This window comes from Narcine bancroftii, chromosome 4, assembly GCF_036971445.1.
Source record: "Narcine bancroftii isolate sNarBan1 chromosome 4, sNarBan1.hap1, whole genome shotgun sequence".
NCBI lineage: Eukaryota > Metazoa > Chordata > Chondrichthyes > Torpediniformes > Narcinidae > Narcine > Narcine bancroftii.
Window position 1 is genome coordinate 241,681,313 of NC_091472.1, and position 17,196 is coordinate 241,698,508.

General features: G+C 36.7%; 1 protein-coding gene across 1 annotated transcript in view; it reads left to right on the forward strand.

Annotated features, from left to right (window-relative positions):
• rab5b (RAB5B, member RAS oncogene family) overlaps positions 1–17,196 on the forward strand; it is an 83,709-nt gene that overhangs the window by 39,344 nt on the left and 27,169 nt on the right. The window contains exon 3 of the mRNA XM_069934505.1: positions 14,095–14,246. Coding sequence (XP_069790606.1) covers positions 14,095–14,246 — 152 coding nt within the window. The remainder of the gene's footprint in view (positions 1–14,094; positions 14,247–17,196) is intronic.

The following is a 17,196-nucleotide window of genomic DNA, read 5'->3' on the forward strand; positions in this document are numbered from 1 at the left end:
TAAGCTATCCAGCTATAACATTAACTCACTTATTTTCTCTCCACAGATGCTGCTTGATGCCTTTTCCTAGCATTCTATTTTTCAAATTTCAAATTGCCTCTCATTGTTTTTTGCTCTGTCATCGTTTATCTCATAGCTTGTTGGCTAGCGAAGCATTGTGTCATCTGAACAAATATAGCCTCTGCCCTATTGGAGATATTCCTGTTATTCTCTCCAATGGTCATCCCTTCTTCCTCTCCTTTACTCCACCTTACCCCACTATTTATTGCAATTTAAAACACTTTACTAGTTCTGAAAAAGAGTCATTGATCTGTTTGTGAGTGGATGCCCACTCAGTGTTTCTAACACTTGTTCTTTATTTTAAATCTCTGAGTCTGCAACTTATTGCCTCTCGCTTCAGTGAATTTTGAATTGGGGCTTGATGCTGAGCTCTTTTGTCTGCACCTGTTTCTTTGGTTGGAAGTCTTCTTTGATACAGTAGACCCTTTTTCTCGACTTCAAAATTCCTTTTTTTTTAATCTTGTCCTCTCCTAGATGCTTATGCTTTTAAGATTTCCTAATGTAATTCCTAATGCCAATGTAATTTCTGTCTCAAATTTTTTTTTACTATTCTTGGTGTCATCTAATCTACCACTGTCTGATGCCTATATCTATAGTTGCAACATCCATTTCTTTCAGGTCCAATATAAACATTTGTAATTATTTTCCTCAATAAAATGAACCTGTGTTTGATGAAAAGACCTTTGCCTTGAGGATGTTCTGAAATAAAACCTTCAATCCCATTGTTTGTGGTATGTGTTCCTGCTTCCTGAATTGAAGATTTCCTTCCACTGTGGCTGGCTGGCTTCTCAATGATTGATTGCAATGTTCTTGCCTTTTGTCCTCCCACCAAGTAAAGCAGTGTTTCTTTTGTCCTTCCATCTCCATCACCTTTTATCATCTATGCAGATTCTGCTATCTTTAGTAAAGATTTTGATACCTAACATGTCTTCTAATGTGAACATACTGTAAAAGAAATTTCAGTCCTCAACTTTTCAATCACTCTATCTCTTTTTCATGGTATCATCACATGCTACTAAAGGAGCTAAATATCCCTTTTACAATTTCCCTGTTCCACCATTCGGGATTGTAACACCACTTCCAGGTAAAACTTTTCCTGGATTTATTTGTATTAATTCCAGTTTAAGTACTTAGTGGTACTGGTTATGATGCAGGCTTCTCTATATTTGGGAGAGCAAATTAAAATTTGATTACCTTATTTTTTTTAGTGTGTCCTATATTCCCATTCATTCCAGAAGCATGGCTCATAGCTTCAAAGCATCTTTTGTTTTAAATCCAGCATACATAAAGTTTAGGAAGAAAATGTCAGAAAAGGCTCATGATAATTGTATGGTAGCTATAAAGATACTTAAGAAAGGACTTAGGGGACCTAGAAGGGGACATGAGAATGCCTTGGCAAGTAGGATTAGTGAAAAAAATTAAGGCCTTGTATGTACATATGAATAACAGAAGGATGACTAGAGTGAAGGGAGGCTGCTTAAGGATAAAGGAGGCAATGTGCCTGGAGGTCAAAACAAATACTTCAGTGTTCAGAGAGAGGGACCTAGGCCAATATGAGGTCAGTATAGAATAAGCTTGTGTAAGAGGAAGGCTGGATCTTCCTAAAAACATTCAGATTGATAAGTCCCATGACCAGATGAGATACACCCCCTATTACTACAGTAAGCAAGGGAAGATATTGCTGGGGCATTGGCAATGATCTTTGCATTCTCCCTGGCCTCAGAAGAAGTATCAGAGGATTGGAGAATGGCAAAGGTAGTCCCCTTGTTTTTAAAACAAAAGTAATAAGGAGAATTTTGTCAGTGGTGGGCAAACAATTGCAAGGATTCTTGTGGATAGGATTTATGAGCATTTAAGTAAGCATAGTCTTCTCAGGGATGGTCTTTGACTTTGTGAGGCCAGGTAGTGCCTTGCAAGCCTAATTAAGTGTTTTGAGGAAGTGACCAAATATTGATGAAGGTAGTACGGTAGATATGGTGTATATTGATTTTAATAAGGCATTTTACAAGGTCCCCATGGTAGACTCATTCAGAAATTCAAGAGGCATGGATCTATGGAACCTTCCCTGCAGAAAGCAGAGAGTAATGGTAGATCAAATGTATTCTGCTTGGAGGTCAGAGACATGTGGAGTTTCTCAGGGATCTGCTCTTTGTAATTTTTTTTATATTTAAATGACATGGACATAGAATTGGACGGTTGGTCAGTAAGTTTTTGGATGACACAAAGTTTGGAGCTGTTGCAGATAGTGTTGAAGGTTGTTGTAGGTTACAACAGGATGGAGACAGGATCCAGAGTTGTGCAGAAAAGTGGCAAATTGAGTCCAATCTGGATAAGCATGTGTGATGCATTTTGGAAAATCAAACTTGAAAGTGGTGTACGTGATTAATGGCAGGAAGAACACAGACCTTGATGGCCCAATCGATAGAACTCTCAAGTTTGGTGTGTAGGTTGATTAAAATAGTTAAGAAGGTTTATGGCTATGCTGGCCTTTATTACTTAGGGGATTGAGTTGAAAAGGCATGAGGTAATATTGCAGCTCTATAAAATTCTGGTTTGACCACACATGCTCATTTCTGGTCGCCTCATAACAGGAAAGATGTGGAAGCTTTGGAGAAGATACAGGGAGAGTTACCAGGATGTTGCCTGGATTGAGATTGTGCCTTATGAAGCAAGGTTAACAAAGCTAGGGGTTTTCTCTTTAGAGTACGGAAGGATGAGAAGTGAAAATAAAAGTCTAGAAGATTATTAGATAGGATGGACAGCCAGCATCTTTTTTCCTCTGGCAACAGTAGCAAATACCAGAGGACATCTGTTTAAGGTGAGGAGGGGAGGCAAGTTTAGGGGAGATGCCAGGGATATGTTTTTTGTTTACACAGAGTAGTAGAGTAGTAGGTGTCTGGAATGTATTGCCGGTGTTGTGATGGTGGAAGCTGGTACAAAAGGGACATTTAAAGACCCTTAAACAGGCACATGTTTGCTAGAAAAATGGAGGGTGATGGATGTGAAGTGGAGAAGGTTTAGATTGTTGAGTAGATTTGTAAAGGTTGGAACAACCTTTGTAGGCCAAAGGGCCTGTACTGTGTTTTAATGTTCTATGTTCTAATTCCCTGCCTCACACCTCTACCTGTCCCTTTTTTCACCTTTGTGTAGTACTCCAAAAAACTGGAGTGAGAGCTTGGAAACACCTCCTTTTGATTCTCATTCTCCCTTTTGGTTATTTTCTGTCCTAAATTATGGTAATTATTCTTCATTCGCATTTATTATAACTATAGTTCCATGTTTTGTTTCTGTCCCATTGCCATCATAAATTTAGATGTCAACATCTGATGTGTTTCATTATCGTCCCTTTTGTAATTTAATCACTCCTGAGCTTCCACCCTATCAGAGACCTTTCCTTATGTTATATTCTTTCCTACCCTGTTATTCTTTTCTCTCTACTTGTTTTACCCAACTATATCTCCTTTTCTCTGTTTGACAAGAGGTTGTTGAAAAGGCAACTCTTTCTGTCCCAATACCTGCTGTCTGATCTACGGAATAATTCCAGCAATTCTTTTTGGCATTTATTTGCATTTCAGGGGCTTTATTTTCCCATTCTCTGAATTCTAAGTCAATATTAATATTCACTCGAGTGCAAAATTGTGCTAAGGATGAAAAGAGGTAAATTGAGATATTTACTGTGTACATTTGGTGAGTATCAGGAACCTCATGAATGTTAATGTGTAGAGGGACCTTGGGTTTAAGTTCATTGTTCCCTAAGAATAATGATACTGGTTGATACGATAATGATAAAAGGCATTTGACATGCTTGCATTTATAGACTGAGGCAATGAATATAAAAATTGAAGTCTTATGTTGCAGCTCTACAAAATATTGTTCAGCTGCACTTTGACTATTGTGTTTGGTTCTGTTTGCCACACATCATGAACCATATTGTAGCATAAAAGAGAGTATATAGGAAATTTACCAGCTGTTGTCTGCAATAGATGTTTGTATTTATAAGGAGAGATTTGATTGATTGGGTTTTTTCCTCATTGTCTGAGGTCATAGGCTGAGTGTGTCCTTAAAAAAGTTGATAACATTAGGTGGAGATGGGATAGATAATCAGATTTTTCTTCTAAAATGAGAGGGCTTTGGTTTAAGTTAAAAAGAGAGATTTTTTTTACACAGATTGGTGGTTATATGGAATGATCTGCCAGAGGATGTTGTAGATCCAGATCAATTACAACAATTAAAAGGCAGGCAAATAAGATCAGCATTGATAAATCATGATGTGGATGAAGTGGGTAAGAAGACCCTTTTCTGTGCCTTTCTAATTCTGTGACACTCTGATAATATGTATGTCTCCAAGGTTAAGTTTTTAAAAGTTAGTAGATTATAAGAAGAAATGGAAATCTGAAATAGCACATGGTGATCGAGATTTCTTTACATTAATGTACTGGGCAGCACTTCCTGATGACAATATCTAATTGGTAGAAATCCAATACTTGTTCTGAGGAGAGAGCTCTGATTAATTAATGGTCTCCATGAACTGGTATCCCAACTAAGCAACTGATTGTTCCAATTTAAAAAAAAATATTTCCTACAAATCTGTGGTATGTTTGGATGGAGTATGGGTATCGTTCATCAAACGGAAAGTGAAGAATTGAATTAGTAAAAGTTAGATGGATTTGAGAAGATCGGAAAGTATGGTTATTCACTTGTTTGGGCTGTTCACCAATGGCCAGAAATTTTCTTCGGTTGGGGGACGTCGTGAGAAGCATCATGCAATTTATCAACTCCTGCAGGATAAATTTTAAAAAAATCATATTAAGAAAAGTGAACTTAATTTAAAAACTACTTTAAAATTAATTTAAAGTGATCTATCCTGGTTAGATTTTTGAATTACCAGGATAGAGAGAGACTTCTGGGTCTAATGATGAGAAAACCTAGAGAATATGGACCTTTGAGTTATGAAGGAGATGAGCTATTTTTAAAAATCCAGATTTGAGTCAAAATTTATTGAAGAAAAGGAGAGAATTTAATCCAGTAAAGAAACTTTTGTATAATAAAGGTAATTGATTTATTTTGCGTTATCCAGCTACTTTGACAATATTTGTACCAAATCAAATTATTTACAAACTGAAGAGTATGCTGTGAATCTGCCTCAAATTCAAGTAACATAGGGCACTGCTTTGTTGCAATGAATTTGATATATAAAAAGAGGGGGTGTTATCTCCCTTTTTTCTTCTTTTTGATGAAGAATCCTTATATTGGATGGAATTGTTGGTTAGATAAAGTTTTCTTTTCCCCACAGGTTTGGGGAATGTTTGTTTGATTTCTAACAGCTACGTGTATTTTTGTGGTTTGTCCATGACCGGTAAAATGGAAGGTGGTACTGCTAGTTTTACTTTTCTTTTTTCTTCCTTTTATTTCAGTAATTAATTATGATGTACTTATTCTGAATAATTTTGATGTTTTTGGATTGCAGATGATAATGTTCAGGACGAAATCAATTTGTGGGAATTCTTCCTAGACAGGAGTGGTGGAAAGGAACTTTGTAAAATGGATCAAGCAATAAAGATTATGAATTTTAATATTAATGGAATTAATGGGTAAATAAAAAGAAAGAAGATTTTGTCCTTTTTTGGTTAAATATACAAGAGATTCTTTCTTCTTCTTTGGCTTGGCTTTGCGGACGAAGATTTATGGAGGGGGTAAAAAAGTCCACGTCGGCTGCAGGCTCGTTTGTGGCTGACCAGTCCGATGCGGGACAGGCAGACACGATTGCAGCGGTTGCAAGGGAAAATTGGTTGGTTGGGGTTGGGTGTTGGGTTTTTCCTCCTTTGCCTTTTGTCAGTGAGGTGGGCTCTGCGGTCTTCTTCAAAGGAGGCTGCTGCCCGCCAAACTGTGAGGCGCCAAGATGCACGGTTTGAGGCGTTATCAGCCCACTGGCGGTGGTCAATGTGGCAGGCACCAAGAGATTTCTTTAGGCAGTCCTTGTACCTTTTCTTTGGTGCACCTCTGTCACGGTGGCCAGTGGAGAGCTCGCCATATAACACGATCTTGGGAAGGCGATGGTCCTCCATTCTGGAGACGTGACCCATCCAGCGCAGCTGGATCTTCAGCAGCGTGGACTCGATGCTGTCGACCTCTGCCATCTCGAGTACCTCGACGTTAGGGGTGTGAGCGCTCCAATGGATGTTGAGGATGGAGCGGAGACAACGCTGGTGGAAGCGTTCTAGGAGCCGTAGGTGGTGCCGGTAGAGGACCCATGATTCGGAGCCGAACAGGAGTGTGGGTATGACAACGGCTCTGTATACGCTTATCTTTGTGAGGTTTTTCAGTTGGTTGTTTTTCCAGACTCTTTTGTGTAGTCTTCCAAAGGCGCTATTTGCCTTGGCGAGTCTGTTGTCTATCTCATTGTCGATCCTTGCATCTGATGAAATGGTGCAGCCGAGATAGGTAAACTGGTTGACCGTTTTGAGTTTTGTGTGCCCGATGGAGATGTGGGGGGGCTGGTAGTCATGGTGGGGAGCTGGCTGATGGAGGACCTCAGTTTTCTTCAGGCTGACTTCCAGGCCAAACATTTTGGCAGTTTCCGCAAAGCAGGACGTCAAGCGCTGAAGAGCTGTCTTCATTTAACTGAAAAAGCACATTTAAAATTAAAAAGAGATTGGGTAGACCAGGTAATTTTATTGAAGGAATATCTGCCAGTTAAATTTCAAAATGTGATACAGATCCAGCTGGTAAATATGTAATGGTAAATTGTCAAATATTCTCAGAGGAATGGACTCAATTATATATGCACCAAATATAGATGATGAGAAATTTATACAAGATACTTTTATGAATTTACCAGATGTTCATGAAAATATTTTAGTAGGAGGAGATTTTAATTTTTTTTTAGATCCTTTATTGAAAACAACAGTTAAATCTAAAGCAGCTAAAACATTGTTTTAGTTAATGAAGGATTTAAACTTAATTGATACAAGGAGAAGAGCACATCCTAAAGATGGGGAATTTTTTAAATTCTAATTGATTTGATACATATAGTAGAATAGATGTTTTTTTTTTGCTTTTGGCACACACACACACACACACACACACACACACACACACACACACACACACATTAAGCTCATTCCATTTTTGGGCTCAAAAGGCTGCTTTTATACTGTTTAAGTTCCTGCCGTTTTTGCTGATTGACTGAGTCATCCATATGAAGAACATTCAATATTTCCCACATCTCATCTTGCTCCGCACACATTTGTCTGCTCTCATTCTCTAATGGACAAATTTTATCCTTCACTCTCCTTTTGTTATTCAGGTATTTGTAAAAACCCTTCAATTTACTTTCACCGTGTTCGCTATAGCCTCCTCATTTTTTCTTTTCGCTATCCTAATTTCTTTCTTAAGCTTTTTACAATCCATGTATTTTCCAAGCATCTCGTACATACCTTGTCTCTTGTATTTAATGTAGGCCTCCCTTTTATTTCAAACAAACTTTTTGATCTTCCTTGAGCATTTGGCCCTGCCTTTTATCCTAAGAGGAACATAAAGATTCTGCACCCTCAAAATCTCACCTTTAAATGATGACCAATTCTCCTCTACCTCCTTCCCATAAACAAATCAGACCAGACCACTCCTTGCAAATCCCTTCCCATTTCTGGCTTTCCCCCACTCAAAAACCTAAATCTTCAGACCAGACCTATCCCTTTCCATAATTATATTTAAACTAATGGTGCCATGATCACTGGATCCGAAGTTATCCCCAGCACACACCTCAGTTATCGGCCCTCTCTCATTGTCCAACAGTAGATCCAGCACTCCCCCTTCGCTCGTGGGTACCTCAACATATTGCTGGGAAAAACTATCCTGCACACATTTTACAAATTCTAATCCATCCAGCCCCTTCACAGAATGTGTTTCCCAATCTATATTAGGAAAATTAAAATTATATCCCTAAAAATAATAGAGATCCATTAAAACCTTCATATAGACCTATATCATTGTTAAATGTTGATTATAGAATTATAGCAAAAGTATGAGCAAACAAAATTAATGATTATCTTCCTGAATTGATAAATATGGATCAAACAGGTTTTGTTAAAAATAGACAAACTTTGAAAAATATAGTAAGGTTATTAAGTATAATTCATTTCGCATAAAAGAAAAAGGATTTAAGTATAGCAGAGGCTTTAGATGCAGAAAAAGCTTTTGATAGATTAGAATAGGATTTGTATTTAAAGTTTTGAGTAAATTTGGCTTTGTATCGAATTTTATAAATTGGATTAAAGCTCTATATAAAAATCCTAAGGATTGTATCCTAAGGATTATAAATGGACAGGTATCTCGATCATTTAATTTAACCAGATTGAGTAGACAGGGATGTTCTTTATCACCAGCTTTGTTTGTTTTGGCTATAGAACCTATTGCACAAAAGATTCATACTGATTAACAGTTGAAATGATTTGTAATAAATCAGACTGAACATAAGATTAGTTTATTCGCAGATGATGTGTTAGTGTATTTAAATCAACCACAATTATCATTACCTAGACTTTATAAGTAGTTGATAGAATATGGAAAATTTTCAGGATATAAAATAAATTGGGATAAAAGTGAGGTAATGGAATTGGTACAGGGGGATTATTTACAATGTTGAAAAAATATTCAATTTAAATGGACAGAAAAAAATTAAATAGTTAGGTATACGTACTGATAATAATTTGAAAAATTATACAAATTAAATAATATTCCATCATTTAAGAAAATAGATCAAGATTTAAAGAAGTGTATAAATTTCCTTATTACTTTAATTGGAAGAGTCAATTGCATTAAAGTAAAATATTTTTCTGAGAATTCAATATTTATTGCAGACTTTACCTATTTCCATACCTCAGATTTTTTAAAGGAATTAAATAAACAAGTTAGGACATTTCTTTGGAAAGGGAAATTGGTAAAAAAAATTCTCTAGAAAAATTAACATGGAAATGCAAATTAGGAGGATTACAACTTCCTAATTTTAGGAATTATTATAAAGCTGCACAATTAAAATCTCGTTTCTCTATTTGGGAAAATTAAATAATCATGGGTCAAAATTGAATTAAATAAGATTGGAGAAACTATACCTGAAGAATTTATTTATAAATGGGAACCAAGGTTGATGACAACTGATAGAGATGCTCCAATATTGAAACATTAACTTAGTATTTAGAATAAATTTGATCAATTAAAAATTAAGTATGATGTTCTTCGCAATACACTTTATTGCTATACACTCAATTAAGAGCTTATTTAAGAGAGAAATTAGGATCTGATATGATTTTAAAAGATCTTACAGATTTAGAACAGTTAATTGTTGATGGAATGGCTAAAAAAAATTATTTCAGTAGTGTATATGATGATACAAGAGAAAGCACCTAAATTAGATTTGTTTAAGTCAAGAGAAAGATGAGAAAAAGATTTATGTATATCAATAGACCAACAGGTTTGGCAAGATTTATGTAAAGAAGTTATGTCTAATACAATTAATATAAGATATAGATTACTTTATTAAAACTTTTTACATTAATTGTATATTATGCCTCAGAAATTGAATAGATGAAGATCTGATACATCGGATCAATGTTTTAGATGAGGAAAGGATGTTGGAACTTTTGTTCATTCTACATGCTCTTGTGCAAAGGTTAAATCTTTTTGGATTTCTGTTAGTAAATTCTTACAATGAATTATGGGTATTGATTTTTTTCTTTTAAATCCTGAATTATTGTTGATGGGAAATTTTGAGAATATAACTCCTAAAATTTCAATTGAAATTTCTTAAATTAGTTTTGGTAATAGCAAGGAACTGTATTGCTGTTACTTGGAAATCAAATGTTTCATTGACGTAAGGAAAATGGCATACAGAGATTCAAAGTTGTATCCCTTTAGAATTTTTAAAAAAATACTCTGTATTCTTACAAGTTTGGAGCCCGTATGCTCCAATAATCGGATTAAAATTATAAATAGTTTCTTTGAATCCTCCAAACTGGTGAAGTTTTCCCAGAAAATGAGTAAGGGCTTATTAGCAAAATGTTTTCTTTGAGATCCTAGTGCACCCTCTGAAGCAATCCAAATCAATATAAAGCTATGCTATTTATGTATTTTAGATTTGGGTTTTAGTTTAGAAGGGTTAGTAAGGGTTACGGGGGGGGAGGGAGGAATTAGTTGTTTTTTTTAAATAAAAAGGTTTTCCTCTTTTATATTAATCAACATATATTTGTAAACTATTATTGTGATTTATTATTTATTAATTGTTGTAATATGTGTTGATTTTAAATAAAGTATTTTTTAAAATTTCTTCTGATGACCTGGGAAATGAATTTCCCTGTGAGTATTTGATTCTGCATACTAATTGACTTAGAAACGGTACCCAGATTTATTATAATTATATTTCAAGCTAAAGACTGATCTGATTTTGTAGTTGTACTTTCAAATGATCTTTCTTGGAAAATAATTTTTGCCCCTTTTCAGAAACCTCTCAGAGTGCTTCCTGTCATCACAATCAACAGTCATTTATTTTTACATAAGCAAGTGAAATAGCCATTTCCAGATAACTCTTGCATCTTTAGATTTTTTTTTAATATAAAGTGTCTTCATTTAATTTGCATTTCACCCAAATCAGTGGCATATGTGACCTTAGAATGATACCAGACTCCTCATCAACTGGATTTTTTTTTTCTTGGATGTCAAAACTACTTTCACCTAGTTAATTGGTACAAGTATCAGGAGCATCAATTTGCACTTGCCTTTAAAGTATTGAGAGAACCATGATACTAATTTGGATAATTGTCAAACATAAATTTGATGAAATATGAATTTGATGTCAAAGGCTGAAAGGCATGGTCAATAAAGTGGTGTTTAGGAGTATTTAGAAAGATAGAAGGGATAGTGAGTTTAAAAAGGAAATTCCAAAGCTTTTTGCACAAGTCAATTAAAAAAAAAACTGTTGCACATGTACAGATGTGCAAGAGGCCAGATTTTAAAAATGTAGATCTTGAAGAGTGTCCTGTGAGGTCATGGAAAGGATAAGGATTTTAACAGTGAAGCTTTGTTAAAACAGAATTATAGATATTTGGAGATCATTCGTATTGGAATAAATTAAATTGACATTCCCAAGGTTAGATTATGGTCAACAGGCAAAACAGGGCTGAAGAACCCATTTCTGTGCTCTACAAGGGCACCAAGACTTTGAGGGTGGCCTTGTTCTGGTTGAAGGTAGCAGTGAGAAGAGGATGTGACCAGGGTGATGGGAATCCTTTACGATCTTGGCTGCCTTCTTGAGGCAGCACCTCACATCAAACTCTGCAACCAATGGGAGGTCAACCTGTGATGGACCTAGCTATTTTTGCTACCTTCTTCAGGTTTCTTTGTTTTGGGGCATTTGCATTGACAAAACAGACTGTGATGCAACCAGCCAGTGTACTTACCACATTGCACCTGCAGAAGTTTGATAGAGTATTGTTACAGGCCCAGAGAACCCCAAAGCCAGCAGCAATAGAAATTCATCAAGTGGCTACTTAAACAAAAGTTGCTTTTAATTATCCTTAAACATGAAAACTGGATCAAACTTTAACTTATTACTATTAACTTAACCTAACAACCCTCTTCTAATTCTAAGCGCACATGTATGTAATGTGTACAAGTTCAGAAAAGTTCTTTGATTCACAGTCTAAACTCACTTCTCACTCCTCCAAGTTCACCGGTATCAGGCAATTCTTATACTGTGCATAGAGTTTAACATTTATGAATTTTCACCAAGCTCTGATGCTTAAAGGTAATTGGTTGCTGCTCAGGAAGGTTCTTGTTGGTTTCAGAGAGAGATTTGTTGCTCGTTGGACACACACAAACTGATTCCCTCCGATCAGCCACTTGAGTGTCTTGCCGAAGAAAATTGACCCATCAAGGTTTTGCATATGATAACCTCTTCTTCTGCAGGTCATCACAGAGTTCCTTTTGTTTCCCTTATTTCAGGTAAAACACTCTAACCAGCCATTTTCTCTTGTATGGACCACAAGGGTTTTGAACAGGCTGAACTCAGCACTCACAACCTGTCATCAAAAGGGGTTTCAACAAGCTACCTTCTTGCCATAAGTGCAGAAACCAGTTCTCTCCCTCTCTTGTAAAACCACATGATCTTCTTAGAACAGCAAACTGCAACCAGACAGATTGCAGCACCATACCCAAACTTCTGAGCCCGTGCATCTGTTGCTTTCAAAGCAATAATCCATTACTCCACAGCAAGTCCAATTAACACCTACTTGTGAAATCTCTTGAGCTCAGGTTCTTCTATTTGCACCTGCTTATACCTTTAGTAAAACAGTTTTTATTGACTTTACGAAGGGACTGAGGCCGGAGTGTCTGGTTTGAGCAAAGCTCTTGCATTTTAAATGAGATCTATTTTATGAAGTGTTTGTGTTTGTTTGTCACCTAGACTACCCCCTCAATCTCCAAAAACATATCTATATACAATATAAAATATGATATAATCCGTCACGGTATCCAAAGATCCAACGACATGCCAAATCTCCTCACAAGGTAGAGGTGCTGATGTGCTTTCGATGAACTTCCATGAACTTGAATATTCTGACTCTCTCTACCTTCTTCCCATCATTGCAAATAGATGCATGATCTCTCTACCTCTGCTTCCTAAAATCAACAATAAGCTCCTTGGGTGATTTTTTTGAGAGCAAGATTGTTGTTCTGACACTACCCAACAAGGTTCTTTATATTGAAAAGATGATGGAAGGTTAGCCAGAGAGAATTGGATAAGTGTGGATAAAATAGTAGCATGGAGATAAGCTGAAGCAGGATCAGAAGTGATAGTGTACTGTCTTGGTGATGGAGTGGATATGTCATTGAAAACTGTGAAAACTACTTCAATGTGATTAAAAGCTCTGGCAGAGATATTTGCATCAACATAAGACACAGGTGAGATTCCAGAAGGCTAGAAATTGGTTAATATTACACCATAACCATGAGACATTATGCAATATCTGTACAAGATGTTGGCAAGACCAAACTTGAAGTATTGCATGCAGTTCTGGTTGCCCAGTTACAGGAAGGATTTCATTAAGCTGGAAAAGGTGTTGAAAAGATTCATGAGGTACTGGAGATCTTGTGTTTTGAGGATAGGTTGGGATTTTTCTCTCTGAAGCATAGGAGGCTGAGGGGAATTTTTTAGCAGTATATAAAATCATAAGGTGATAGATGAATCCATTTTTTTTCCCCCAGGATAGGGGAGTCTAAAACTGGAGGGCATAGATTCAAGGTGGAAGGGAAAGATTTAAAATAACCTTTTTTCCACACAGACTAGTAAGTTTGTAGAGTGAATTGCCAGAAGAAGTGGTAAATGCAGATACAATAGCAATGTTCAGACATGGATGAGAAAAGTTTAGAGGGATTGTTTAGAATGGCTAAATGGAGGTAGGTGCAACTAGTGTAGGTGGACCACTTGGCATGGTTGAGTTGGGTCAAAGGATCTGTTTCCATGCTGTTAAGCTGATTCCATAACATCAAAGTTGTGAATGATCATGTGCAGTTTCAGACATCTTCAGAAAAGAATTATAACCAGCAAGTGTTGGCTTTGGATATCACATATAGTGCTTCACTTCTTATTTATTAATGTAAGAAGTTTCAGTGAGTGGCTTAGCCCATTGATATTCAGATTGAGTTGCATTAGGAATTTTTGAAAAATAGTTCAAAATACTGATAAATTGTGAAGGGCTTAGATGGATACTTTAAAATGGTCACTGTCATAAAGAATGTTTCCATTCTGTCATAGAGTGCTTTCTGCTTTTATCTTTGCCATCTCTGATTTGTTGAAATGGGTCTATTTTATTACAGGTATTGTGCACTCAGCTGAATTGTGATCCGGAACTTCATGATATTAACATCCACAAGCTGAAATGCAAGAAAAACAAATTACCATTTGTGAGAAGGATAAATAAACTGTAAGAATGGTCAGTTGGTCTTTTTGAAGCTAATTGCACTGTACATTTTGTTATTTTGCAGCTGCCTTTCTTGCTCAGTCTGTTTGTTTGGATGACACAACAGTGAAATTTGAGATTTGGGATACTGCTGGTCAGGAACGTTATCACAGTTTAGCACCAATGTATTACAGGGGAGCCCAAGCTGCCATTGTGGTTTTTGATATCACAAAACAGGTAATGGCAAATATTGAAGTTTAATATTTTGTGGATTCTCTGATTTTTAGAATATTGGATATTAAATGTTCTTCCTGAAATGCTTAAACTTTGCTTATAATCATTATTCTTGATGATTATTTCTTTCACCTTTTACCTAATTTTCTTCCTTCCTTTAAAGAACACTGGCAGTTGGGAAAATAATTGACCCACGTAGGCATGAATCATTTTTGTAATGAGGTAGACTTTTTTTGATTCATTTTTTAAGATTTGGACTTTGCTGGCATTACTGGCATTTATTTTCTTTTGCTTTTGAGATGTTTGTGGTGAACCATTTTGAATCTTCAGTGCTGTTGGTAAGGGAATTTCCAGATTTAAATCATGGTCGTCAGGGATTGAAAAATATTTCTACGTCTGTTGAGATGAGATAAATGAGATCCTGTAGGTGTTCCTGTTCTTGTTCTTCTTAATGGTTGAGGGATGCTTTTGGTTTAAATGTAACGTATTCACTTTGTAATGTGCACAGGGTGCACTGCTAGTGAAGAAAATGAATGTTTAGGATAGTGGATGGGATAGCAATTAAACAACCTGCTTTATCCTGAATGATGTTGAGCTGCTTAAATACTGTTAGAGCTGCATTCATTCAGGCATGTAATGATTCCATAATGCTCTGTCTTGTGTCTTGATCATGATCTGTCAGGAACTGAGCCAATTGTTTTGGAGCACCTGGCCCTTGATTTGCTTTGTAGTGACATATTTGTACTTGTGCATCACTGCTTCACTTGAATTTCTGGTCATTGTTTATCTTCCAGGATCTTGATACTCTAGGAGCTGGCAATAGCATTGAATGGGAAGGGTAGGTAGTTAAAAACACTTGTGTTAAAAAAGGTCATTGCCAGGTACTTGTGTGTTGCAAAATTTGAAGAATACTTCATTTGTTAAAGTTTGCAAATGGAATTGAATGATTTGCAATTACCAGTGAAAATTCCTACCTGATCTTCTGGTAGAAGATCATTTCCATGGAAGAAACAGCTAAAAATATTTGGGCCAGTTTTCAGAGCAACTGTCCATATGGATATACAACCACAATGGTGTGCCATTTTAATTTCCATTCCCACACAACACATCTGTCCTGGGTTAACTCCAGTATCAGCGGGAGGCCCAACATAAACCAGAGGAACAACACCTCATTTTCTCATATTCCTTCTGGTCAATGGTATTAATGTAGGATTTTCTAATTTCAGGTAATGAGTCCCTTTGCTCTTCTTCTGCACCCCTTCTATTCTTCCTCTTGTTTCCCTTTTGGTTTCTTCTGGTCTTCATATCACCATTCTCATCTTCTCTACATCAGATCCCACTACTATCAGTCTTTGTCTGTTAATTACTCACTCCACTCCATCTTTCTCCACCTGCCCCCTTTGTTTTCAACTCTCATCTTCCAATCTACTGCTTCTGCCCATCGTATTTCACCTCCACCTTGTTTACCAGTCACACATGGGGCTCCTGTCCCAACTCTCTCACCTTGTCCTCTTTACACTGGCTTCTCACATACTTTTCCAGTCTTGATAAAGTGCTTTATCACGAAACATCAACCATTTGTTTACTCTAACTGATGCTGCTTGACCTGTGGAGTTCCTCCAGCCATGTGTGTTTGGGTTTACAACACTAACCCTGAGGAACCTTTGCAGTGATATTCCTGGATTAGAAGAATTGATTTTTCAACAACCATCAAGGTACTGTTTGAGTACATTTACTTTGATCATTGTCTTCCAGTGCCTCTTGATCTCACACTGGCCAAATGCTGCTTTAATATTGAGCGTAGTCACTGTTACCCTTGGAATTCACTCAAATGCCCATATTTGAACTTAGACCAATATTCTGACAAGTTTTCTTATTTGATTTTCATCCCTTGTAATTTTCTCTTCTCATCTTCCGTCTCTTCACCGCTCTCTGTGCAGTACTTGCACAGCTCAGTCTGAGCAAGGGGAAGCAATTTATTGGTGATTAAATTACTCGTGAACATGTTGATAATGCTTTCCATCTCTTAGATTTTTGTTTTTAATTGAATTGAATTTGACCTGCTTTTGTGAATAGGACATACCTAGAAAACTTAACATGGATTGTAAAGGCATCAAATTAAAAGCTACTGCATTTAAAGTCACCAAGAGTAGTGGGAAATGAGAAGATTGTAAAAACTTTAAAAAGCAGTAAAAGAACTCCAAGAAAACAATAAATAAAGGAAAGTTAGATAATGGAAGTAAATTAGCACTGAATACAAGAACAAAGAGTAAAAGTGGTAAAGAGTGGCTTAGGTAAACACGCACCCCTCAGAAGATGAGAAGGAGAAATTAATAATGTGTAATGATGAGATGGCTGAGGCCCTGAACAACTATTTTGTGTCAGTCTTCACAGTGAAAGACAGGAGTAACATGCCAAAGACTGATATAAAGAGGGTAATGGGAAGTCAGGTCCTTGACACAATTTCTGCCACTAAAGAGGTAGAGCAGGGCAAACTAATTGGCCTAAAGTTCGATGTCCTCTGGTTGTGATGGCATGCTGATGATGCTAAATTGAGTGGATAAGCACGTTGTGTAAAGGGCGTAGAGCCTGCGGAATGGGCAAGGATCTGGCAGATGGACTACAACGTTAGTAAGTGTGAGATCATTCAACTTGGAAAAGAAAATAGTAGTTAGCATGCTGAAGTGTAGAGAGACCTGGGAGTGCTTGTGCCTGAAGCACAAAAAGTTAGTAATCAAGAAGGAATAGATGTTGGCCTTTATTGCTTGAAGGATTGAAATTAAGAACAGAGGTTCTTCTGCAACTCAATAGTGAACTGTTGAGGTCACACCTGGAGTACTATGTGCAATTCTTGTCTCCTTAGAACACATTGGTCTGGAGGCAGGGCAGAGGAGGTTCACTAAGTTGATTCTGGAAATGAAGGGATTATCTTGTTAGGAGAGATTGAATAGCC